This window comes from Falco biarmicus, chromosome Z (genome assembly GCF_023638135.1).
Source record: "Falco biarmicus isolate bFalBia1 chromosome Z, bFalBia1.pri, whole genome shotgun sequence".
Lineage (NCBI taxonomy): Eukaryota > Metazoa > Chordata > Aves > Falconiformes > Falconidae > Falco > Falco biarmicus.
In genome coordinates, this window is record NC_079311.1 from 31,926,564 (window position 1) to 31,951,248 (window position 24,685).

Here is a 24,685-nt window from a genome sequence, read left to right on the forward strand (position 1 = left end):
AAATATTCTGTTCAAGTTTGAATTTGAGGTTTTAATATTTCAACAAAATTGTTTTTAAAACTTCCAAAGTTTAAGATGTTTGCTAGGGAAATCACAAAATGCAAAGTAAGAAGGCAGTGGCTACTTCCCTGTTCCCCAGAAGAATTCTTTGTACAGCCAAATATAGTACAAACCAGTGGTTTGTATGTGTTGGAAAGGATTGTTTTATTAACTTCTGCATGTGTTCAGTTGTGGTGGAAGTTGTATTAGTCTCAACAGTAAATAAGTGTCACAGGTTCTTGTTTGTGGAGATGAAGAGGACAATGTATGTGAAGTCTATTCAGTTTTAGTGAAAATTTCACTTATTTTCTGCATTAAACAAAATAGTAGAGAGAACTAGTGATTTGTTTGTTTTGTTTGTTTTTCCTTGCCACATTTGAGGTTGGTAGTTGAGGCAATTGATCTGAGCAGCAAACTGTACTATTACCCTTGAAAATAACCTGTACTTTCTTAGAAAAGTTAAACCATTGAAAAAAAATTACCTTGGCACAAAAAGCTGTCCTGGAAAAGTAGATGCAAAAATTGAAAGCATAGAGAGAGAAATCACAGTAACAGAAAAAGTCTTGGGGCATTGACCATCTGTAGGAATTATTACTGTCATATGGTCATGTTTGAGCAGTAGCTGGTATGTATAATCTTTGGTCCTGAAACTGCCTATACAGTGGAGTCTTGTCCTGCCCGTAGTAATAATCCACGCAGATCCCTTTTACGTTTCTAACCTTTGCACCCCTTCAGATATTGAGCTAATCAAGAAACTGGCAGCATCTTTTTTGGTTGACAGAAATCCTTCTTAAACAGCATTAGCATTTGTCAGTGAGTTTCTTAGATAAATGTGTGGGGTTACGGGTCATTTTTATTATTTCAGTATTTTTGTTTGAAAGTGACTTTGAAACAGATTCAGTAAAAAATATGAGGAAAGGTGATTTCAGTTTATTTCAGGATACGTGAAACTTGCAAAAGAGGCAATGAATTTTTTTTAGTCCTCAGTGAAACTGGCTGTATAAACAAGGTTTCTTTTTTTGTCTGGCTTTCTCTCAAGCCCCGTAATGATTCTTGGGAAACCGTTCATTTAGATGGGAGAATAGAGCTGTTTTAATTGCAGTTTATGCATACCTGGGATGACCAGTTTTCCCATTATGCTAGAGGAGCTGGCTGTTCTTAAGAACTGGTTTAACCTCCCAGATGGCTTGCTTCACATTCATGAAGAAGTACTTGAACTGGTTTATTTGTGTTTTGAGTAGATAAGGCTTTCCACAAGTCTGAGAACCTGTTCAACCTAAACTTTGTTGTTGTGTTGGCTCAGATAGATGTAGGTTGAGATCAAACTGCTCCTCCCTCTGCCGATGATTTTAATGAATAACAATATCCCTCAAGCCATTTTACCTTGCGTGTCTGCATTTCCTATTCTGGCATCTTTAAGTAGGAGTAAACTGCTTACTTGTGAATATATTTTGTTTTATTCTTTAATATATTGTGAGCACTCCGATGTTTGGTGTTGTGGTCTAGCTGGGGTTCTTTCCCTCTTTGACAGCATTGTCAAATGGGTTCCTGAATAACTTTTGTTCAGGATTTTAAACATCTGGGAGAGATTTTGCTTCCTACCACTTCAGCCGGTGACCATGATGTTATTTTGAACCAGGCAGGGTAGTGGCAATTTGGACGAAACTGAGTGAAGGACTGGAGCCCAGCTACTGAGATATCAAAGTTGGTATTTATACTTCAGCAGTGTTTGTAGCCTACTGTAAATGCAGAACTATTGCTCTACCAAAAATCTCCCAGAAGCCTCTTCTGAGACTATTGTAGGCACTGTGGTATAGTTATCTAAGCTGCACTGCAGCCAAAGCAGTTTAGAAAAATGTGGCTGTGAGATAAACCTGTGATGATACTGAAATTGACCAGCATATCAAATACAGATTCACATTTTTTCAGTTTAAAACTTATGATTGGTCCACATATGAATACACTTTTAAATCTTTTTTTTTAATTTGTGTGTAGTGTCAGGAGTGCTTTTAACTCTGATACATCACTGAGTTGCTTCTTAAAACATGGAGAGCTGTCAAATGTTCATATGACAGTTATGCTTGAGTATGTCTAGATCTAAATTCAGTGTGATGGCTACAGGCTTTTGCAATGTAATCTTGAGAAATTTTTAACATACAACTAAGACGTGATACTGAGAAGATTGCTTAACACTGGTATGTGAGCAGCAGGATGCCTCAAAGAGGTCACTGCTTCCTGGTTTAAGTAGCAGATTGCTGTGGAGATGTCATGAACTTTCTTTCCTTCGTTATGATAAATACATCTTACTTTGCCATGTGCTGCATCTTGGATGCTTGCTTTCTCTTTCAACCCTCGAGACCAAATAGTTTCCGTGGTAGACATATTAAAACCTTTATGATAAGTGAGAATTTTGTAAACACTGTACAAGGCCAGTGTTGGGGCACCCTCCATTTTAAAAGCACTCTGGCTGTTTACATGCTATCAGTCCTTTAACCTGTCTCCTTTTTGGCTGAAAAAAAGTCTTCTCAGTACAGTGTATCTTTGTCTTCTGTGTGGTGGCCTATCCCGGACTGGAAGGATTTGCCTCTGTTAGTTTGAAATATGGAGCCCATGTGAGCAAGTGCTGAAATGGATTTTGATTCCTCAACCAGGGCTGCTTGTAAATGGTCTGTGGGCACCCTTTTCGGAGAGAATCAAATCTGCTGGAATTTACTAGGAAAGTTGTGTTGTCTCCTGCTGTCCAATTGCCTCCTCTTTAGACTATGCTGTTCTTGGTTCTTCTGTGTCTGTGGTTTTAAGTACTCTTCAGGTTTCTTGTAGATGCCAAGATGGTATGAGACTTGCTAATCCTGTTTAAACTCTCTTCTTTCAGTGCTTAATCATTGACGACAAAGTTGTAGGGTTTCATTTTCTTTTGATGATATCATCACATCAGTATCTCTTACCTCTTGAAGAAAACGCCACGTTTCAGGACTGGTTGATTATGCTGGATATGACAGCAGGTCAAGAAGATAGTTGTTTGAATATGTTGCTGCTCAGACAGAAGGGAAAAAAACCACTGAGCTTGCCAGCAGTTGTGGAGCATGGGCTGAGATATATGGCAGACCACAGCCCCTGTATCAGCTGTGACAGACCAGTGCATTGAGCAACATTTTTTGTTTTTGATAACCTCTCACTAAGATGGTAAAGAATTTGTTGCTCCATCCTTTTAGGGGTAGTTTTCTAGGGTAGTGAATGGTTATGCTCAGAATATCACTATGTTTGAAGGAGCTGGGCTGTCTAGTGTCATTATTAGGCTATAGGGATTTTTTTGACCTGTTGCTGAGAGGTCAAACAGAGGCAGAAGAACTTCTCTTATTAAACACTGTATTGCAGAGCAAGGGTATAGGGCTGATAATACATTAATATGATAATTAAAGACAATAACCTTTAGTTTGTATGTATTCCTTCCCTCCCTCCCCCTTTCTTTTAAGTCAACAACAGGAAGGAAGGCTGAACACAGGATTTGGAGGTGCAGGCATTATTCTTTTGTGTGTTTTGACACAGTGTTAAGACTTTCATTCTTTGGGGCCTTATTCCAAATTGTGCATTTTTCCAATTTACTCCTTTCTGAAGAGCTGCTCTGTAGCAGTGGTAACTGTATAACAATTACTAGTTCTCTGAAGAAAAGTTTAGATGTGATTCAGCATGTGTTCAATTTCAGCTTCCAGTTCTGCCCCCGCATTTTTTGGGGTGGGATAGTGAGATGTTGCTTGGAGAAGAAACAGATTTTGCTGCTAGGAACTGTGAACCTTAAGCAGCGTAAAGGAAGCAACTTTTCTGTTAGCTTGTTAATCTCAGGGTGGGAGGTGAGGAGAGAAACCTGTTTCTCTGTTCTTTTGAAATACTTAAGCAGTTCTTTCAAAGAGGTGAAGTGAAATCATGAATTTTGCACAATTACCTTTGTCTTATTGTGAGATTGTTTTGAGGCGCTTGAACTGGAAGGCAGTGTTCTGACATTTTATTCTTCCTGGACCATCAGAAGTCTTTGCTGCAATGTGTTCGACTTGTTGTGTAGAGCAATTGCATACTTCCAAGTTGTGCAGCAGGGAAGGGAGAAAAGGGGCCCAAGGCTCAATTGCAATTCCTGCTATCTGCTTTCTTGGCTGAGCTGAGGAGCCTTGAGTACTGTGATAATTTAGAAAGACTTAAGTTGCTTAATCGATTTAATTCACAAGTCCTAGTCACTAATTAAAAAAAAACCCAAATCAACAAGGTTGTTGGCTACAGAGCAACTAACACTAGCACAAAGTTAGGCGGGAATGTGTGGCTGGAGGTGAGGGGAAGAGGGTAGTAGTGTCCTTCTTACATCTTTTGCTGCCAACAGTGTGGCACGATGTCCCACACAGGAAAGGGATTGACTGGTTTCCCAACCTACCAGTAGTGGTTTTCTGCCCTGCAGAGTATGCATGAGCTGTTTTCCTGGCTGCTTTACATTGCCATACATGACAGTCATTTTTGTGAGTTAACTTAGTACTTCTCATTCGGGGCAATGAAGAAGGGACAGCATAGAAAGGAGGAGGAAGGTTTTTGCAGAGGGAAGAGCTCTCGAAGGTTAAAGGCAGGGGGAGTCCAGCCATTGCGGCGGACGAAAGCTTCTGAATGAAAACAAAGCTGGAGTTGTGTTTCAGTGGACAAGCTGAGGCCACAGGGGGATGGCAGCTTTTCAGAGGGGGCACACAGGAAATGTTTTTGGAGTGGTGCATATAGTGGAGCAAGGATTGCACAAAAAGATGCATTGTAAATCTGATGATAATGTAGTTCATCCCTAGAATTCATAGGGCTCTTTCATGCCATTTAGCTTCAAGCTTCTTTGCAGGAGTACACTACACCAGAAGTACAGTGCTGTGACCTCTGTGGAAGTCCTGTTGACTGGAGCTAAATCTCAAGGTAGCTAAGTTTTACATACTTAAGATAAACAACAAGTGGGTATTCATGCCACATGTGATGTGTGTTTTGGAGGCATTAAATCTAGGAAATGAGCCTCTGTATTTTATTCATTGCAGATTTGAAAAGTATTAAATGTGTTATAGCCTTTTCTGTATTACTGGATTAATTAAGGTAAACCTTTGAGTGAACTTGTTTGCCATGGCAGCAAGGTATCCATAGTTTTACTTAAGGATAGGAACAAGTAGAAATAAGTTGTGTTTAATTGTGACAGATTATGGTTGTTTTATTAACTTTGCTGCCCATTTGGTGGAAAGGGGAAGAAACCAGCAGGACTGGATCACTCTGGCGTGGTTTAGCTGATTTTATTTTATGGACAATGCCAAAAGATGGCAGCCTGCTCAGTGGTGGCTCCTGCCTTTTTTTAAGGAATCATGGAATTTGGTCGGTCTCTGGGAAGAATCTTGTTCTGTATACCTACGCAGTCTCCATGAAGTTCAAGAAAATATTTACTGAAATGTAAGTCCTGGAAATGGGGACCTGAACTGTAAGATGTGCTAAATTTAGTGGTATGCTATACATGTGTGTTACCAGTTATAGAATCTGCTAAGTCTGAAATCTCTTAGCCTGATGAAGACTTACTGCCAACTCTTTCTGAATCCTATCTTTCAGCTGCTAAGTTTTTCTTACTTTTGTGATCCTGTGAAAGATTGAGCATCCACACTGATCAGAAAGTTTGTGTGGATGATATTTCAGTAGAACTTAGTGCTCTTGGATTAGCTTCTGTGCCTTGGGTGAAGAGCTCTTTATTCTGCCTGTCAATAGAAACAGTACTTTTCATCTAAATTACAGCTGCAAGAAGGTGGAGTTGTGGGCTTTAAATAGTTATTCTTCTTTTTCTTTATCTTGCAAGGGAAAAGCTGCCTTCTATGTTCACCTTTTCTTGTTTTGTTTAAGTAATATTAGAAATATGTATAAATTTGGACTGCTAGTATGCAAAGCTTTCTAGCAAAGCACTAGCGGATAAGTTAATGGATTTTGCTTTGTCTTATGCCATCAGATTGAAGCTATGCCTTGCTGCCTGTCCTTTGTCTTGCTATGGATCAGTTTGGGCACATTTGCCTGGTGCTATTCAGGTTTTTAGTAGCCTGTCAGTCTTCATTCAGGGTAAAAAGAACTTTACTCTTTTGTTCATTGAGTACTGTTTTGCTATTCATCTGCATACCTACTTTTAGAGAACAATTCCATTATCCGCCTTTGGTGAAACTTCATGCCTCCCAGTTCTATGGGTTGCATTATCATCTAGGCTTCAATGAGTCAAAGAGTGTTGAAGACAGAAGATAACCTACATGTTTAATGTGACATCACTTTAATTATGTTTTTTTGTCAACGCTGAGTAGTAGAGGTGGAAATTTTTGCACTCTGATCTGCAGAGGAAGCCAGTGGTTCACCTCCTGTAAACCCTGCCATTTGTATTTTCTTCCATGAGAAGATGATTCTAGTCTGAAAAGACACTTTTTTGGGTTTCTCAAGTTCATTGGTGCCTGATGGAGTGTGAATGTATGGATCCTATAAATGTGGGTGTATTGAGGTAATGTTTGGCAGTTTTGCACTTATAAATAACTTGTGTTTTGATAAAAGAAGGGACAGCATCAATGGTAAATATTATCTTTTAATAAAACATGATTAAGTAGATAAAAGCTTAGAGAGAACTGTGGTTTATGGTGCTGTATTAGACCTTCCTATTGTGTATCATATTTTCATTTTATCTTCATCACAAATGCTGTGTAATATTTTTTTTCATCAGCTGGCTCATCTAGCTTTCAACTGAAGAAAGGAATATGTTCATTTTCTCCCCAGGAGTCGGTACATTAGCTTTGATTAAGCTTTAGTCAAGGTATCTCTCCTACTTTCTGCACTCTGTTTCGGCAAAGGAAATATTTAATATTTGGAAAACTTAATCTATGAATGAAGAATTTTGACTGAGATCTTTCATGGCTTTGTCCTGTTCAGGTATGAGGTTAAACACAGTATGTATAAAATGAGAAGGAAATTAATATTCAACTTCTCCCCAAAAAACTCCCCACTCTGGCCAGTAAAGACCTTGCCATTTCATTGTTTTGCTAATTAAGTGCCTAACATTGTGACTGGATTGCAAAGTAATTCAAGTAACTCTTGTGTTTTTAATAAGAGAGGTCCGACATCCTAAAATTTGGTGAAAACATCTAGAAATACAAATCCTGGAATAAAACTTGTTTGTTGGGGAACCTGGATCCCCTTTGTTCCATGCAGTCTACTACTGTCTTGGAAAGCATGAAAAAATAGCTTAGGGCATGACTATTCAAGCAGAAGATAGCAGTGCTACCAGCTGGGAGGAGAAAAATGGGTGAAGAAACTGGAAAGTTGTCCAGAAGCACAGGATCTGGTTGTAGGATAGGAATCCAATTCTCATTATGCCAGGTCTGCCTCAATACAAAAATTTGGCATCTGAGGAAGAACAACTTTCTGTATCACATAATTAGCTTATCATCCTGAAAAAACCTGATGGTCTGGTTTCCTCTGGGCACTGAAGCTGGGTGAAGTTGTAGTGTGGGATTCTTGTGGATGTTTTAGGTAATACTGAGTGAATGTATGAGGCCGTAAGTATCCAACCCTCCTTAATCATCTCTGCCAGTTTGCTCTTTCAAGTGTTCTTGCTAATGACTGGAGTAGCGATTCGCATCAAAGCCAGTGAGCCTGGTTCTGTTCTTGTTCTTACTCCTCTCCTTTTAGCCACTTCTTCCTCTCTTAGCTGTGTGATCTTCTTTCTTCTGTGGTGATACAGTATTGTTCTAAGCTCTACATGGCAGCTAGTTGTAAGCTTGCATAGTCTGTTACAAAAATGTAGGGAAATACTGGGTAAGTAATTCAAAACGATCATTTGTAGGTTGCAGAGTACTTTGGGACGTAAATAATTGGAAACTAATTGAAAAAGGGTATTAACCTTTTGTTGTGTTTAAGATAACCAGTGACACGAGAACCTCTAATAAAGATTTCAGCTATTATTACAAAAGAAAACAAAAGGTATGTTATGAAACTGCACCAGCAATAAAACCCAAACTACGTATATAATCACTGTGCAAAGAGCAGGTCTTTCACTAACTCTTAGTGTTGAGAAGGGAAAGGTGCTGGAGAGCTTTTTTTGTCTTTGGGGGGGAAGGAGATTGGGTGAGGTTGGTTTTGTGTAGTTTTTTTTTAATTTTTTTTCTTCCAGCTTTGTGGGGTTCACCATCACAACTCTTACCCTGGTCTTCAGCTACTGTCCTTGAGAACTGAGTGTTTGTCCAGTTCTCTGACCTTCATATCATGAGTGTTTTTCATGAAATATGTTTCTGCCTCCTATCTCTAGTAGCTAATGAGCCCTCACTAGTCATATATGTAATCTGGAACTGTAACTCAGATTTTTCTAAGGTTCTGACTTCCTGCTGCTATTATTTAGTCCCCAGTGACAGCCTTCTTTGCACTGAAACAGTCACCTGCTACTCCTTTTTTTAAGGTTATATAGAAATTGACAGCTCATGTTCATGACCATGTGGATCAGAGGTCTGAATTAATATTTAATAAAATGAAAGAACCCTTTTCTCTCATTACATGGTAGCTGATGGAAGGTGTAAGGCCTACTAAAGGTAGCGATTGAGCGACTGAGCCAAGTGGTTCATGTGTTTTCCCCTAACACACACCCCCCAGCTCTTGTCTGAAAGAATCGTAGAATAGTTTGGGTTGGAAGGAACGTTTTAAAGGTCATCTAGTCCAAACCCCCTGCAATGAGCAGTGACATTTTCAACTAGATGAGGTTGCTCAGAGCCTCATTCAACCTGCTTGAATGTTTCCAAGGATGGGCCATCTTCCACCTCTCTGGGCAGCCTGTTCCAGTGTTTCACCACCTTCATCATAAAAAATTTATTCCTTATACCTAGTCTGAATCTACCCTCTTTTAGTTTAAAACCGTTACCCCTTGTCCTGTTGCTACAGGACCTACTAAAAGTCTGTCCGCATCTTCCTCATAAGCCCCCTTTAAGTACTGAAAGGCTGCAATAAGTTCTCCCTGGAGCCTTCTCTTCTCCAAGTGGAACAATCACAACTCTCTCAGCCTTTCCTCACGTAAGAGGTATTCCATCCTTTTGACAATTTTTGTGGCCCTTCTCTTGACCCACACAAACAGGTCCATGTCTTTCCTGTACTGGGAGCCCCAGAGCTGGACACAGTGCTCCAGGTGGGGTCGCACCCAAGTGGAGCAGAGGGGCAGAATCACCTCCTTTGACCTGCTGGCATGCTTCTTTAGATGCAGTCCAGGATACGTTTGGCTTTCTGGGCTGTGAATGCATGTTACTGACTTATGTCCAGCTTTTCATCCACAAATACTCCCAAGTCCTCCTTCACAAGTGCTGCTCTTAATCCCTTCATCCCCCAGCCTGTATTGATATGATACCAGAAGTTTCCATGCCCCAGGTGTGGGACCTTGCACTTGTCTTTGAGACTCAAGAGGTTCACATGGGCCCACTTCTCAAGCTTGTCCAGGTCCCTCTGGATGGCATCTCGCCACTCAGGCATGATGTCAAGGCTCCATATAGTGGTACAAAAAGTGGAAAAAATCGTACCAGGGAATGAGAATTAATTTACAGCTTTGGGGAGCTAACGATGGGGTCTGTATTGCAAACACTCAAGAAGTAGGAGCAGTTCCAGCAGGGTGAGACAGAAGTCTTCCAGGGGAAATGCATCACAGTGCACAGGAAGGACAGTGTTTTAACAGCTGTTCTTGAATAGCTGTTTAGAGGCACACACAAAAAGTATTTTCTTTGTCTCTGTAGCTGGACTTTGCTTCTGCGTTGCTACATTCTTACCATTCTTCTCCCTTCAGGAGATTGAACACTGGTTTTTGAGGTTGTTTTGCATTTTGTAGAACTATCTGAGAATGGTATGGGAGTTTGACATAAATTTGTAAAGCTGTTTTATGTAGGTTGTTTTGGAAGAAAATTCATTACCTATCTGAAGGATTTGGAAAGGATATAGTTCCTTTGTTTTAGGAGCTGAATAAGTGTTTTGTAGCATAAATTTGACACCTTAATTGAGGTATTATGCTATATATTCCTTTCCTATGCAAGCAAAGACATTTATTATAAAATTCAAATGTATGTGAAGAAACAAGTCATAAAACTAATTTTAGTCTGTCTCTTTCTGTTCTTTGTCATCTAACTGTGAAAGGCATTATTGTCCTCAGTGGTTATGTGCCTACGTGACTGTGGAGAACAAAAGAGTTCAGACTGGTTACCTGAGCCTTAATGATAGTGTTAACCTTTTCTTGTTCATGTACATAAAGTATTGGGGAATTATGATATTAAAATGAGTTATAAAACAGCAGAGTGTGCATTTTGTTTCTCTGTGTTGCAGAAATAGGCATAGCAACTTTTCTTCTGTCACTGTAGTGGTATCTCCTATGTACACTTTTATTTAGTCAAGAAAGTCTTTCATATACCAAGATGTAAAATTAATTTAAAAAATCTGAGTAGTTTGCACTCTGTTTGAAGACCTCCTTGATGTTGGTATTACTTATTTGAAACAAGCATTTCACTTTGACTATTTTTGAAAAATCCTAGTTCTTAAGTGATTTTTTTAAATTTGTCTATTGTACAGCAAAGTGATTTAAATTTTCATTATTTAAAGGTAGAATATGCAAAAGTAGAAGCAAGTTTTCATTGGCTATGCTGAGAATTTTATCTTCATAGCATCTTGGAACTTCTTCAGGCATAAGCATCCATGATGATGTAGCTCTTTTTTGCTAGAAAGTATTTCCTGTTTAGTGTGTTGCTGAGTTTGTGGATTCAGATTCAGAATTGTCTCTGTATTCCTTCAACAGTATTGCAATTCAGAGACTGTAAGTAAATTCAATTTTCTTGCAAAATAGCAATTTGGTGTTATATCCTGTTACGTAGTGTTTCATGTGTGCTTTTTTTTTCCCAACCCACCCACCCTGATTTTTACCCAGTGTCTTGACAATCTGTGATGGCTTCTTGATTCTCTGGAAAAAAAGCAAGGAGCTGTGTTTTCTGGGTAGCTCAGCACAAGCTATAGGAAAATCTACTGTATCAGAAGTGCAGAAGTCACTTCTGCCTGTTTTGTATGCCACACAGTAATTTGTTCTTGTACTCTTGGAACATGGACATCATTCATGAATCATCGGTCACTGTTGAACTTGATCAGCAAACGTGCTTCGAGAGCTCGGTTTTTTGGCTATTTGTGGGCACTGTTGCCTTCCCCCTCCCCCAATTGAGTGCTAGGGTTTTTTTTTCCAGAGGAAGAAAGGAGCATTCACCTAGGTGCTTGTTCTGCAAACTAATGTTAAGTGATGCTGCTAGACTGCTTACATGACATTCCAAAGATATTATGATGTCATGGTTTAACCCTTGAGGGTGATGATAGCAGACACACTAGACAGATAACATCTAAATGATGTAATCAAAACTATTTTCACAAAACTCAACCACATCCTTTAAAAATAGTGTTCATTTCAAGTAAATGATCAAATAACTTAGACCGGTTGGAAAAAATGCTGAAGTAGAAAGGCTCTTTTCCACACCAAGGGAGGAAGAAGAGCAGCTTTGCCTTGTGTATTTGTACACTTGCTGATATGGCAGGGGGAGGGTTTCAGATAGCTTGTATGCTATATGCATGAAAATGGAGTTGATGAATAGAAGCCATATAGAACCTAAGTGTGTTTTTGTTAAGAGATTATTCTTGCTCCTGTGTAACCTAGACTATTACACAGCATCCTCAGAAAATTAACTTTAGGTTGGTTTCAGTGTGTTCAGTGGGCAGTCTGGAGGGGAATTAGTCCAAACTAACTCATCTTTAGTCATAAGTAATTCTGTCATCAAACAGCTCAGTCCTATGGTCCTTGGCATTCCCCTTCAGAATAGCAGCATTTTTGGAATCTTAGCTTCCATCTGAAGATCAGAGACTTGTCATTGTGGACCTTACTGTCTGTCACCGTTAATAAAATGCCTTGAAACCTTTGAAACAGTAGTAGTGCATAAACTTGTTGGGGTTTAGCAGCATTGTGGTCCCCTCTTCCATCTGATAGTATGGAATAGTTTTGTTTGGAGTATGTATGTCCCTCTACATTTGATATTCTGGTTGTGGGGAGCCTATGAGAGCTTTGTGTGATCTGGGTAACTTCTAAAAGCTGAGTTTCTTGTGTGTATTCATTGAAAGAGTCTACTTGAGTATATGCTCCAGAAGTACTTGAATGGGAGAACAAAAGGCCCAGTGACTTTCCAAATTAGAAAAATAGCTTTGTGGAGAACATACTGCTGTTATTTGTCGCAAAGTTTACAAGTTTGCAAAAACGAAGATACTAAGCCCTGGCAGTGGTTTATTTCCTTGATTGCTACTAAATCTAAAGCTTCTTAATTCCTAACATGTACACTAAAAATGTGAGGTTTACACTGTTCTATTTGGTAGCATTTTTTTTACTTTTGAAAATCCCTTGACACTAAAGTAAAAGAGGATAACCTCTTCCTTTCTCCCACAGATACAGACGTTTAATGTTGAGGCACCATGCCAGACAGTGGAGGATTTAACGAATGGAGTTGTAATGGCACAGGTTCTTCAAAAAATGTAAGAAATTATTTAATGAATTAAATACAGTTTTTTATTTTTACATTTTGTAAAAATACAATTTGTGTATTTAAATGTATTTCAGTTCAAACTTGGCTGGTATTCCATAAGGATATGGCTTGTCCTATGCTTATACAGTACTTTGATCTGGAATATGACTGTTTTTTATCAATAGTTTTCAGAAAACTATAGTAAATGGAAAAAAAGTTTGGTTTTAGGGGGGTGTTTATTTAAGTGTGAGTTCACTACAAAGTTAGATTAAAACTAGGCTTACAAATTCAAACTTCTAAGAAGCTGGAACCAGTGCAAGGTAAGGTATTGGCCCTGATTGTTTGAAACTACAGTTGGTATATCAGTATGTCATTATCGTATTATAATTCATGAAATAAAACTTCTGCAATAAACTGAATGGACTATCAGTTTAGCTGTTTGCAAAGATACTACGTTCTTGAAAGTAAGTGAAGGAATAATAGCTGTTAATCTAGATAATGCTTTTGTTCTTTTGAACTTGTAAGAACAAACAATATAAAATGCATTAGTTCGACATCTCTGTGTAATCTAGGATGTTTTGGGGGACTACAGTTATGCATCTGAAATGTAGCTACATGCAGATGTACCTATTTTCACAGAAATACAACTTTTTATTGTTCTTTAGGCAGCATTTGCCAGTCAGCAGTCCAAACTAAACATGCCATCTCCTACAGACCTATAATAAAAAAAACCAACCACCGACCTGCTTCATTCTTTTTAATGTGTGAAGGGTACTGTCTTGAGTGTAAATGCAGGATAACATGTTTCTCGTGTAATCTGTTGTAAATGAAGACTGGACAGGTGCAGAACAGGTATGAACAGCTCTGTGTTAAAGTTCTGGTTTGCATCAAAGAACTGTAGAACAGTTGAGGTTAAACACTCCAGAGGTGCCTTTCAATCCAGCTCGCCTGTTCAGAGCAGAGTCTGCTAGAGAAAGTTGTCCCAGGATTGTGTCCAGTCAGACTTCAATTGTATGGAAGGATACAGACTCCATAGCCCCTCTGGGCTATATGTTCCAGTATTCAATTGCCCTCACAGTTTTAAAAAAAACGAACAAACAAACCAAAAAAAAACCTCACCACCCCTACCCTGCAACAAACAAAAACCCCAACCAATAAAAAAAAAAAAGCTGGGGGCATGTTTTTCTTTATGTTCAGGTGGAAGTACTTGTCTTTCAGTTTGTGCCCACTGCCTCTTGTCTGCTCACTGGACACAACTGAGAGGATTTATGAGGGTATAAAGATGAAGGAGCTGTGAGGTATTTATACATGGGATTGATAAGATCCTACTGAGCCTTCTCTTCCTGAGGCTAAACAGACATCTTGCTCAGTCTCACATTGTATGACATGCTCCAGTCTGTTAGTTATCTTAATTGCCCTTTACTTAGCTTCCTTGTATGTCCAAGTCTCTCTCATATTGGGGAGTCTAGGACACAGCACTCCAGATGTGGTCTCACCAGAGCTGAATAGTAACTCCCTTTGCCTCTTGGCAAAGCTGTTCCCAATGCAGCCCAGGATGTGGCTGGCCTTCCTTGCTACAAGTACGCATTGATGGAATGTGTTCAGCTTGCTTTCTACCAAGTTTGTTCTCTGTAAAGCTGCTTTCCAGCCGTTTGGCCCCCAGCATATGCTGGTATGTGGGGTTTGCACTTACCTTTGCTGAAATGCTTAAGGTTCCTGTCAGTCCGTTTCTCTAGCCTGTCAAGGTCTCTCCAAATGTCAGCAGAACTACAGGTGTATCAAATACTCCTTACAGTTTTGCATTATCTGAAAACATGCACTCTGTTCCATCATCTAGGTCATTACTAAAGACATTTAATAGTATTAACCCCTTGGGTACACTGCTAGTACACTGGCCTCTGGCTAGACTTCATGCTGCTGCTCATAACCCTCTGAGCATGGCAGTTCAGGCATTTTTCAACCCACCTCACTATCTACTTGCCCAGGCCATGCTTCATCAGTTTGTCCATGATGATGTTATCCTGATCAGATGGCTTGTAGTGGGCATCTGTAACAATGTCACCTGTGTTGGTCTGCCTGGTCATCCTGGCCCATTTCTCAGCTGTCTGATCATCCATCCCAAGACAGAGCTCATGCATTCCTGCTGCTCCCTCACATAAAGGGCATCTCCCTGTCACTGCATTCCCAGCTTGTCCTTCGTAAAAAGCCTGTATTTATTCATGGCAGCACCCTTGTAAGTAATGTGAGCCATCCTATGAAGTCTTTGTGATCCCAGTGAGACTGTGGCTTTCCTCCTGTTTGTTTTCAATGCTGCATGCATTAGTGCACAGGTGCTTCATGTGTGCATACAATCCTGCTGATTCCCAAGGATGAGAGCTTTCCCTGTAGTGTTTTTTTGTAGGCCTTCCCTTATTTATGTGCATGTGCTTGGAGTGACACTATTTCAGCCCTGATTTGTTGACTGAGGTAGCTCTTGTTCACATCATCTCATGCCCTCAGTCTGCTACTTTGTCACTTGATATTTGGTTGTATTTTTGTATTTTCGCTCCTTTATTGTTCCTTGTTTAAAAAAAGCTTTTTACCAGGCTGACCAGCCTGTTGGTGAAGATGCTTCTGCCCACTGTAGTCACATGGACCCCATCTCTTCCAAGCTTGATTCTCAAAGAGGGTTCTGGTGCTCACAGAAACCAAAATCCTGCTGCCAGCACCAGTTCACAGCCAGCTGTTGACCAGTAGGATCTGTCTGCTCCTCACACCTTTCCTGCTAACTAGCACAATTGGGGAGAACACCACTTGGGTCTTGACCATAGCTTCCAGAGCCGTGTAATCATACTTGGTACTTTCCAGGTCTCCCTAGCTGTACAGCTGCTGCCCAGGTAGAAGACTAGAAGGAGTAACAGTCTAAGGACTGGACAAGCTTTGGCAGTCTTTCAACAGTGCCATGAATCCAAATCCTAGGAAACAGCAACCTTTCTTAGATGATAGTCAGTCAGCTCTATCCCTTGCTAGTGCTTGCTACTTCCCTCTTCTACTGTGTAGCTCAGATCTACTGAATGCAGACAATTTGACTGCCCTCCTGGCCCCTTAACTGCTAATGAGGATGCTGAATCGGTTCTGTAGTTGCAAATCCTCAGGTGGAGCAGGAGCCTTCCTCCTAGTGAAAAAAGGGAGAAAGAAGAAATCTGGATGTAGTCAAATATTTAAAGGGAACACTTTTTAGCATGTGGAAAGTTAAGACCTGGAATGTAAAATCCTAAAGGCTTGAGGTAGAGAAGTCTTTTTCTAGAGAAGATGTAAATGGTGTGAAGTTTCTTTCTGCACTTAATTTCTCCTTCTGAGAGGAAAAGGAGGGATCACTTACAAGAATTACCTAATCTTTACATATTTTTGCGTCAGACAAAACTAATTTCAAGTAATGTCAGCAGTCCTCTTGCTTCAGAGTAATTGAAACAGTCTTTTTACTCTTCTGATGTATTTTGCTGGTACACAAAAGATGACATAATACGCCATCGCAGTAATGAGTTTTCCAACCCATCATTTAAATAAGCTTACTTATAAGTGTTCTGAAGTCTGAACATGAAGTTTGCAAGTCTGAAGGTAAATACATCGATCATGTACCACTAGTGTGGTTTTTTTTAGGTTTGGAAAGATGTCCTTTTCTACCTGCTGGAGTGTTAAAAGATGGTGACCGTATAAATGGTGTCTTTTGTAAACATAGTAAGTCAGGATTTCAGCATAATCATCATGAATCTCTTTTCAGAGTATTTAGAAAAAATGTAATAGCGATGTATCTAATATGGGTATTTTTCTGTCTTGAACTTCTGCTGTAGGGTATGAGTTCCATTTAACTTAATGATGGCCCAACAGTTGATAACTATATATGTTCTTGATTGTCTAGTTCAAAGGCAAGTAAAAATGTGGATTTAAAACATAATATACCTTGATACAAACCAAGACAAAACTTCAGTGTCAAAGGCCCCTCAACCTTACTGTCTGTTTGGCCTGGTACTGCAATGACCTGAAACAACTGCCTTTCTCCCTGGCACAGTATTAAGAAAACTATTCAGAGTTACTGTTTTCAGCTGATGAACCAAAGTTTTAAAGAGAGATGTACAATAAAAATACTGCATTTCTGTAGTTTGATTTTAAAGTAATTCCTGTAGCAATTGCCATGCTGAATATGGGAATTTTTTAGTTTACCCAGTTTGTATGTAAAGATCAGCTAAGCAATTTAAAGTTCTTTCTCTATGTCCTAGGTAATAATTTGAACCTGAAAAAATTAGTATTTGGTGGTCTTATTTTATGATAGTTGTGGTTCAGATTTACCATTTTGCATACTTGTGCAATGAATACATTGATACTCATGCAGAGATTTAGCAGTACTATTGCTAAATTTTGACTGTGTTCCTGCTGGGATAAACTTTGAAGTGCAGCAGCAAGCTGATCTTGGATTGTAAAACAGTAATGGTAACATATGAATGAGGGAAAATATTACTGCGCTTTTTTTTTTTAGTGACAGAAGAGTGCTGCAATTGATTTTTGAAATGGATACCAAGGGTTGCAGAATTGCCAAATATTGTCTGGACATGAGAACATAGGCCAAATACAGGGATCAGCATTTGTTTAGTTGACTAGAAAACTGATAAGGAGCATACTGACAAAGCCATTTTAAATATTCTTTCTTGAAAACAAATCCGAGTTTGACACTAGCAGTAAAATCTTCCTTTTGCTCCTTCAAACAGATACCAGAAGAGGAATACTTCGTTAGGAATCGGGACATACTTAACATAAAGCAAGTCTAGAGTAGGGTTCTCCAGTCTACTCCTGTTTTTATATTAGCAGCATTGGCTCCCTGTTTGTCCTAAGAAAAATAACCACATAGAAGAAAATTTTTACAGGTATAGAAATGTGTAAGAGCAAGATGGCTGGGTGCCTGAGGTTATTTGGAAAAGTCATGCAGTGGTGTTAAATTGTGAAGAGCAAGTACACCTGAAAGCACCATGTGACTGCAAACACTTAATTTGCAGTGGAACCTTGAACAGTGTGGCTTTGACACGAAAATCTCTCAAGTTAATCTTCAAAGGACAAATTTATTGTCTCCACTGGAGATACAGAACTTAAATGCTGTTATCCCCTTTCTCAATGGAATAAGGAAGCTACTATTTCTGTAATGCATGTTCCTTGAAATTTGCATGTCTTTCAATATAGCTGCCTCCTGTTTAGGGTTCTTCATCTGTGTGTTTTTTGAGGCTAATGGTACTAATAGGTTAATTACATGAAGGTGGGAGGGGAGAATTTTGGCAACTTTAGGGTGCATCAGGACTCTTACTATAGTAAATTAATCAGTGATTAAAAAATAACTGAAAGAGCAGATTAATATATCCAGTGAGAACCCTTTTTAAAAAAGTTTGCTATGAATGAGGAAAATTCAGCCAGTAAGGAACTCTTGAGGTAGAGAGCACTGATGAAAACTGGAAGATGTTGGGATGATCCAGTGACTTGGATATATTTCCATAGGAGAGTAAGGATAGCATTTCTTCTTGAAAACTTTAGAAGTCTGAACTCTGTTTTTTCTATTTTTTTAACCTCCACCTTCACAGAGAGAGTCTATTGGTACTTGTGAGGGTAGGAGATAGTGGAAAGAAGATGAAATCAAGACAGTTTCAAGGAGATCCCTAGTTCAGGGGATTAGTTGCTTTAGATATATGGAAAATTTGCACAACACAGAACTGTAGGATTTGTTGTTGCTGAAAGAAAAAAAAGGATTGCTTACTCATCAACTTATTCACAGCTGTGCCTTGTCTCAAGCATTCAGAAGGGGTCAGCAGCTTCCTCCATTGCTGTCCATATTCGTACATTGTTCTCAATATTTTTTGCACTCAAAGTAGAAGCCCATTTGTAAGTAACGGCCCTTCATCAGAAGTAACAACTCATGTAGAATTTTCTGTAATAAAACTGCTAGAAGAAGCAGTGAGAAGAGGGTACAAGAGGGTAATTACTGACACCTTCAGAAGCTTTTTACTGATGTAGCGTGTGATGTAAAATGGCAGAAACATTTGCTATGTAACCAAACATGAACATTTTGCTTAAAAATTCAGTTGTTAATGAACAGCTGTTGGTGAATCCCTGAAGGACACTTTCTTTTTATCATAAAACCTCTTATCTTCAAATTCAGGTTAAAGTACCACTGAATGGAATTATCCAGTGCTGACTATATTATCTTGGAGGAAGAAATTCAGCCTATGCTTTAGCTTACCTTTTTGTATTATTCTTTAAGATTCACTGTTCATTTGTGTTCAGATGTGGAGATTACTGGTTCCTGTGACTAGAATTGGTATGAAATACAGTGAGATAAGATCCTGTGCACAATCAGTTTTGATTATTTTACAGAGTGCTGTATTCCAGGAGTAAAGACTGGAAGCAAAATATAATACTTGAACTGAGTAAACTGTCTGCCTAAAATCATGTGGCTTATGCTGTTTCAAGCAGATAAAAGTGCTGTGGGTTGCTTATGAGTTGCATACTTTTTTTCTTTTTATTTTTTGTAGCTTCATTGTTACTCATGTTTTCAGTGTCCACTGGTATCCCTATAACAGCATAATTCCCTGTTTCATACTACAGTTCCAAATTTTCCTTTCATCCCACTCGGGAGAATGTTTAGTACCAGGTGTCCCTCTTCTTTTAATTCTTTCTTAGCCTGTCATACTGGCCTTGGTAAATGTAAGAGATGGTATATATTTTCATTTGTCATCTGTGCATTGTGCCTGACTTAATTATTCATTTGTTATATTATACATTGCAGCATGCTGTGTATGTTTTGACACATGCAGAACACAAAAGCCATGCTTTTGTATATTACTGGGGGAAGGAATTTTTTGTAAACAGACATTTCTTAAAGCAGCTTACTGTACCACTGTCAAAATGAGTAATAATCATGAGTTAACCAACCCACAGAGCATGTAGTATTTCTTCAGAAGAATATTTCTGTGTCTTGGCTTCTATGATGTGGAGAGATGATTGCTTAAGTAAAGGAAAATTTGCATACAAAATAAGATGGAGATGGTATAAATGAGCACTGCTGAAAACAACATCACATGAAGTGATAAATTAACAGCGTAAGTATCTTGTGCTCTGAAGAAATGACCCAGATTTCTGCAGTACTGTTCAGATACTAGGCAGCAACCAACTAATATACAACTACCTTTATAAACCTGGAAAGTTACCTAGTGCAAGAGATTGTGCAAGTTTGGATCCAGCTTCAGGAACTGACTGAATTCAAAATGCTCGGTTCTAACAAGTCATCTCATGGTAATGATGATGCTCCAGTCAGTTTTCTGCTGCCCTTGTTTAATGCAGTACCTTTTCAAAATGAGCTGGTAGGTTTTGTAATCACAGCTGCTCAGTTTTCAACCACGTACTTTCATATTTGCTTTGGTGATGCTTTTTCAAACACTCTTAAGAAATGATAGCATCTTTCTTAATGGCATGGACTAAGGGAGTTAAAGAACTCTGAATATAACTGAACTGTGATTCCCAAAAATTCAGCAGAGAGACTTGTTTGCAGAAAGGGCTGTGAATGACTGACTTAAATGTCTGGAAGCCCCTTTTAAAAAGTATTTGTAGAAATTCTGATGGATTTTTTTTTTTCAGATTTGCTTTCTGTTAGTTTGATAGAGAAAGCATTGCTGTTGGTATTAATGCTGAACTTTAATCGGACTTTTGGGGACAGAAATTAAATTATAACGGCACACTAGAAATTACTCTGAGGTCACTTATGGTTGAGGAAAGGATGATCATTCTAGATTTGCCTGGTGTTGATACCAAACCTGTTGCTTTTCTGATTGTTGTATTCCTGTCGAAGCGTTCTTGCAATATGCTACTAATTATTGTGTAATCTGTGTGGAGGTGCTGTAAAGAGAATTGTTGGTAGTATTCTCACCACTGTTACGTGTTGGTAATTTAGAGTGGATTACTTATCAGCTGCTGAACCCTTGGATCATTTGAGGTTTGTATACTTAAAAGAAGCCAACAAATGTCATCCGTGCGAGTGGATGACCACAATGAGTTTGGACTTAATTCTCAGGGACCTTTCTTATATATCTGAAGACACATATAAAGGTGTAGGTAGCCCAAGACTTACATCAAGACAGTGAAGGCCAGTTGCTGGTCCATATGTTACTTTTATCGCAGGAGGTAGTTGAGAAAAGCCGCTTACTTGCTATTGAAGTACAGGCTTCCAGAGTGGAATGAGTTGGAGCTGACCCTGAAATCTTGTTGTTCTTCCTGAGCTGATGCCCTTATTATTGAAAAATAGATATGCAGTATTAGCCATCCAATCAGTCCAAATATAATTCTGCTTGTAAGTGGTCGTTTCTGCTTACCCATGTTGCTTCTTAGAGTCACTGTTTACAATGAAAATGGCAAATCAAGAATTGGTATATTCATGGCACTGCAGCCTTGAAGCAGCTGAAGATGTTAGTGACCAAGTGCAGTCCTAAAGAAGTCCCTAAGAAAGTCCCTCTAGTCTTTTTGCTGGTGAGGCACAGGTAATTAGGCCTACCTGCTTTGTCACTCAGCTGCATAAACGCTTTGTAGTTGTGAGTCTGTTGTAAGCAAAATTCACTTTGTCCTTGGCAATTCCCAGAAGACCTATCTGAAAGGTGCTGGGGTGCTTTTTGAACTCCACACCTCAAACAGAATCAAATGTAACTTACATGGGGCTTGAACTCTCCTCCCCCCGCCCCCCCTTACTGTACAGATTATTTTATTGTGATTGGTAGAATTTAGGCAAATTAAGACTTTTTGCAAGAAGAGCCATTTGTTGCATGTGAAAGCTGAACGTGAGCCTTCATTTCTAGTAGATCTTGTATGTATTCAGCTCAATTTCATCCTTAGTTTTACCTGGTTTCTGAGCGCAGAGAAGCCATTTGAAACCTATTTGGAAACATCTGTTTCAAAACCAGATTAAATTCTGGATAAGACATTGCTTTTTCTGTTTCATAGTTTAAGATTCTGTCATCTGTGCTAGAACTGCACTGTTTTTGAATGGGAGTAATTTGGAGTCATCAACTTAACTAGTAATTAAAGCTGTTCTTCCAGCTATATGTTTGCGGATGCCATGTCAGAGGAAAGGAAATACACCGTAATCTTCACCAGACTCTGTAACAGTATGTGTAAAAATAGCAATTTGAATGTGTCAGTAGAGAAACAGTGTTGTTTGTGATCTCTCTCCATTGCTGTGTGTTGTATCGCGGGCTACTTGGCAGACTTTGATGCAATGTGAAGAAGACATTGGGGCGAAGATGGAGTACAGGAGATATTGTGCCTCAGGTCCAAAGTGAGGTTACAAACTCTGTGCCCTAATATAATTATATTATGTATGTAATTGCTGCATCCTGCTCTTAAAAAGAGAGCTCAGTCTGGAGGCTGCTTCTTCGTGGCAGATACAGCAGTAAATCTAACAGTACTCGGCAAATGCAGCAGTGTAAGTGCAGAAATTGGAATACTTCATGTGAAACTCCAGCCTGGCCTACCGCACTGATTCTTAAGAGCCTTACACTTACAAAAAAGTTGTTTTTTCCCCCAACTATATTAACTTCATATGTTGGATGAAATATGAGCCTTTGTTTATGTTATGTTGACCTATTCCTTTAAAACCAGTTATTTGTAGTACAGTCCATCTCCTTACTTTTCATCATAACATTTTCAAAATTCTCTACGATACAAGGAAAACATGGTTTAAGTGAACGGTAGACAATGTGAGCCTTTTAGATGACCTTGGAACCTGGGCAAGAGAGTCTTGGGAGTTGTCTTGAAACAGCAACTTATGGAAGGTGCTTGTAAGGAAAAGGAGGGAAGAAGTATACTTTACAACCAGTAGGTGTTCCATACTTTGTCTTGATTGCCTTGTCAAAAGTGCAGAAGATAAAAAAAGCTTTCAAAGAAGGGTGTTCACATTAAGGTTTGTCTAGGGTTACCATGAGAAGAGATTTGCAAAACCTGATAGTGTTTGGTAGCTGAAATAACAGAAATAACTGTTAACTTCAGTGATTGTTTTTGACTCTTCTCACCATATAAAGGCAGCAGTTGTATTACTCCACTTCAAGTTTCCCATTTTAGAAGTTGAATAGTTTTAAGTAGTGTATAGCAGTAGGGATCCATAAGACATGTAAAAGTATTGTTTTAACACTTCCAAGTAATGCAAGCAAATATTGCTCTAGCACCAGCTAATAAATTGGAGGAAGAAGAACTTAAAGAGAAAAACTGGCAAAATGCGTTCCAAGTACAGCAGCTTCCTCAAAAGCATTAGCTACTCACGGCACACAAATGAAGCTGTGCTGTCAACAGAGTGCAAGGCCTTAGAAAAGTAAGTAATAGCAGGTTTCTGAACTACTTTATACAGGCCATGTGTTGTATACAGAGGTCATCACTTAAATAACCTCAGCCTGAAGTAGAGGCTTAATTACTAAGGTATCTTCACAGCTTCTGTAACCTGTTTTTAATAAACACTCTACATTTTTTGTGTTTCAGAGATCCAGCTTACTTTGATGAAAATTGGCTGAACAGGATCAAAACAGAAGTAGGAGATAATTGGAGGCTAAAGGTATTTGACTGACTTTGCTTGTCTGTAAATCTGTATTTCAGTTCTTAGTACAATATTGTGTCTAAATATTAGCATATTTCTAGATTAAGACCTTGCTTTGTAGTACCACATTTTGAATTTTATACCCTTATAGTTACGCTTCCTTGGTTTTTATGTTGTTAGTCCTGCACAGTTTAGTGAAGAAGACACTTCGAGTTTGTAAATGGGTTTCAATTTAAAAGGAAAACATAAAAATAAAATTTATGCATAAATTACCTCTTTGTTTTTTAAATGTTGAATGAAAGATATTTTTTTTAAATGCAAAGTGTGAGAGTAGCATTAAGAAAACCACACTGAGAAGCAACTGGATAAAAACAGCAGACTAATAAGCGATTATTGAAATAAAAATGGCAAAGTGTTGTTTTCTTTTACTTCGTCAGCTCTGTGCTATTACTGACCTTTAGGAGAGGAAGTAATGTTTTTTTGTTGTTGTTTGTCCTCAGTGTGTGTTTTAACCACAGTCTATTTGCTGGGTCATTTGTATCGCTTGGTATTTTAATACTTTCTCTATGAACCTTAAGGGAATAGAATTTACAGTGCTGTGGCTGAGGAGCATTTTGGCTTATAAATCCCAAAGAACAGAGTTTCACATGCAGATGTTAGTGTAGTTTCTGACTAGCTTTCTTCAGGGTGTGATATATGCACCTTTCTAAATTGCCATTTCCAGCCTGACTGCTTGGGGAAACAAAATAGTGATGGTTTGCATGTTAGTTCATGTTACCTATAAAACCATTTTGTTGGCCACCAAAAACCCTTCTGAGCATCTGGGGAAGGGCTAGAACTGTGAAATGCTCTAGTACTTACAGGCTCATCAACATCACTTGCTGAATACATAGGACACACATGTTAAATGCTGCTTGAGGCAAGGGTGGAGTATGCTGCTGCCGTGTATGTTTTTAGTTGGCCAGTAGACCTGTTGGGGTGGTCTCTGCTGCCTTCCTGACTGTGTGGAAGTCTGATCTTTAGAATGTTTTGTCTACCAGGGCTGCCAGCAAAAATGTGGGGTATATTGATGAGGATATATTGACTGGCTGGTGAATAAAAGAGTGAACCCTAAAAAAGCTTTTAGTTCTGCTGGTTGTAGAGCAGTGAATTTAAATGAACTTTTCAAAGAAGTGTGTGGAATTGCAAGTGAACAGCTGGATGCAAGGTTTTGTTTCTCTAAAAAAATTCCATGTTTTTTTCCTGAGGAATATTGAGATCTTGGCTGTTAAATTTGGAGAACAACAAATTGAAAACTGTTTGTTATAATGGCATTTCAGCTGATTGAATGTGAACCAGCAGCTTCTGTAACTCTCATATGGAGCTTGAGGAATAATTTTTTCATGTCTCCCACCAGTTTGGCAGATACTAAGGCTTAGCAGGTGTGAATTAAAAAAAAAAAAATAAAAAATTGAGCAATCTAGTAACTTCCTTATGTGACTGAGATTGGAAA

At 38.9% G+C, this 24,685-nt stretch overlaps 1 protein-coding gene across 4 annotated transcripts in view; it reads left to right on the forward strand.

Moving 5' to 3' along the window:
• Positions 1–24,685, forward strand: part of LOC130142645 (protein Hook homolog 3) — a 94,142-nt gene that overhangs the window by 2,025 nt on the left and 67,432 nt on the right. For 3 of the 4 annotated variants that reach the window (XM_056324938.1, XM_056324937.1, XM_056324939.1), the window contains exons 2-3: positions 12,533–12,618; positions 23,139–23,211. In XM_056324938.1, the coding sequence (XP_056180913.1) occupies positions 12,533–12,618; positions 23,139–23,211 (159 nt within the window). Of the gene's footprint in view, positions 1–12,532; positions 12,619–23,138; positions 23,212–24,685 lie in introns of those variants that run through there. The other variant, XM_056324940.1, reaches the window with a different exon arrangement.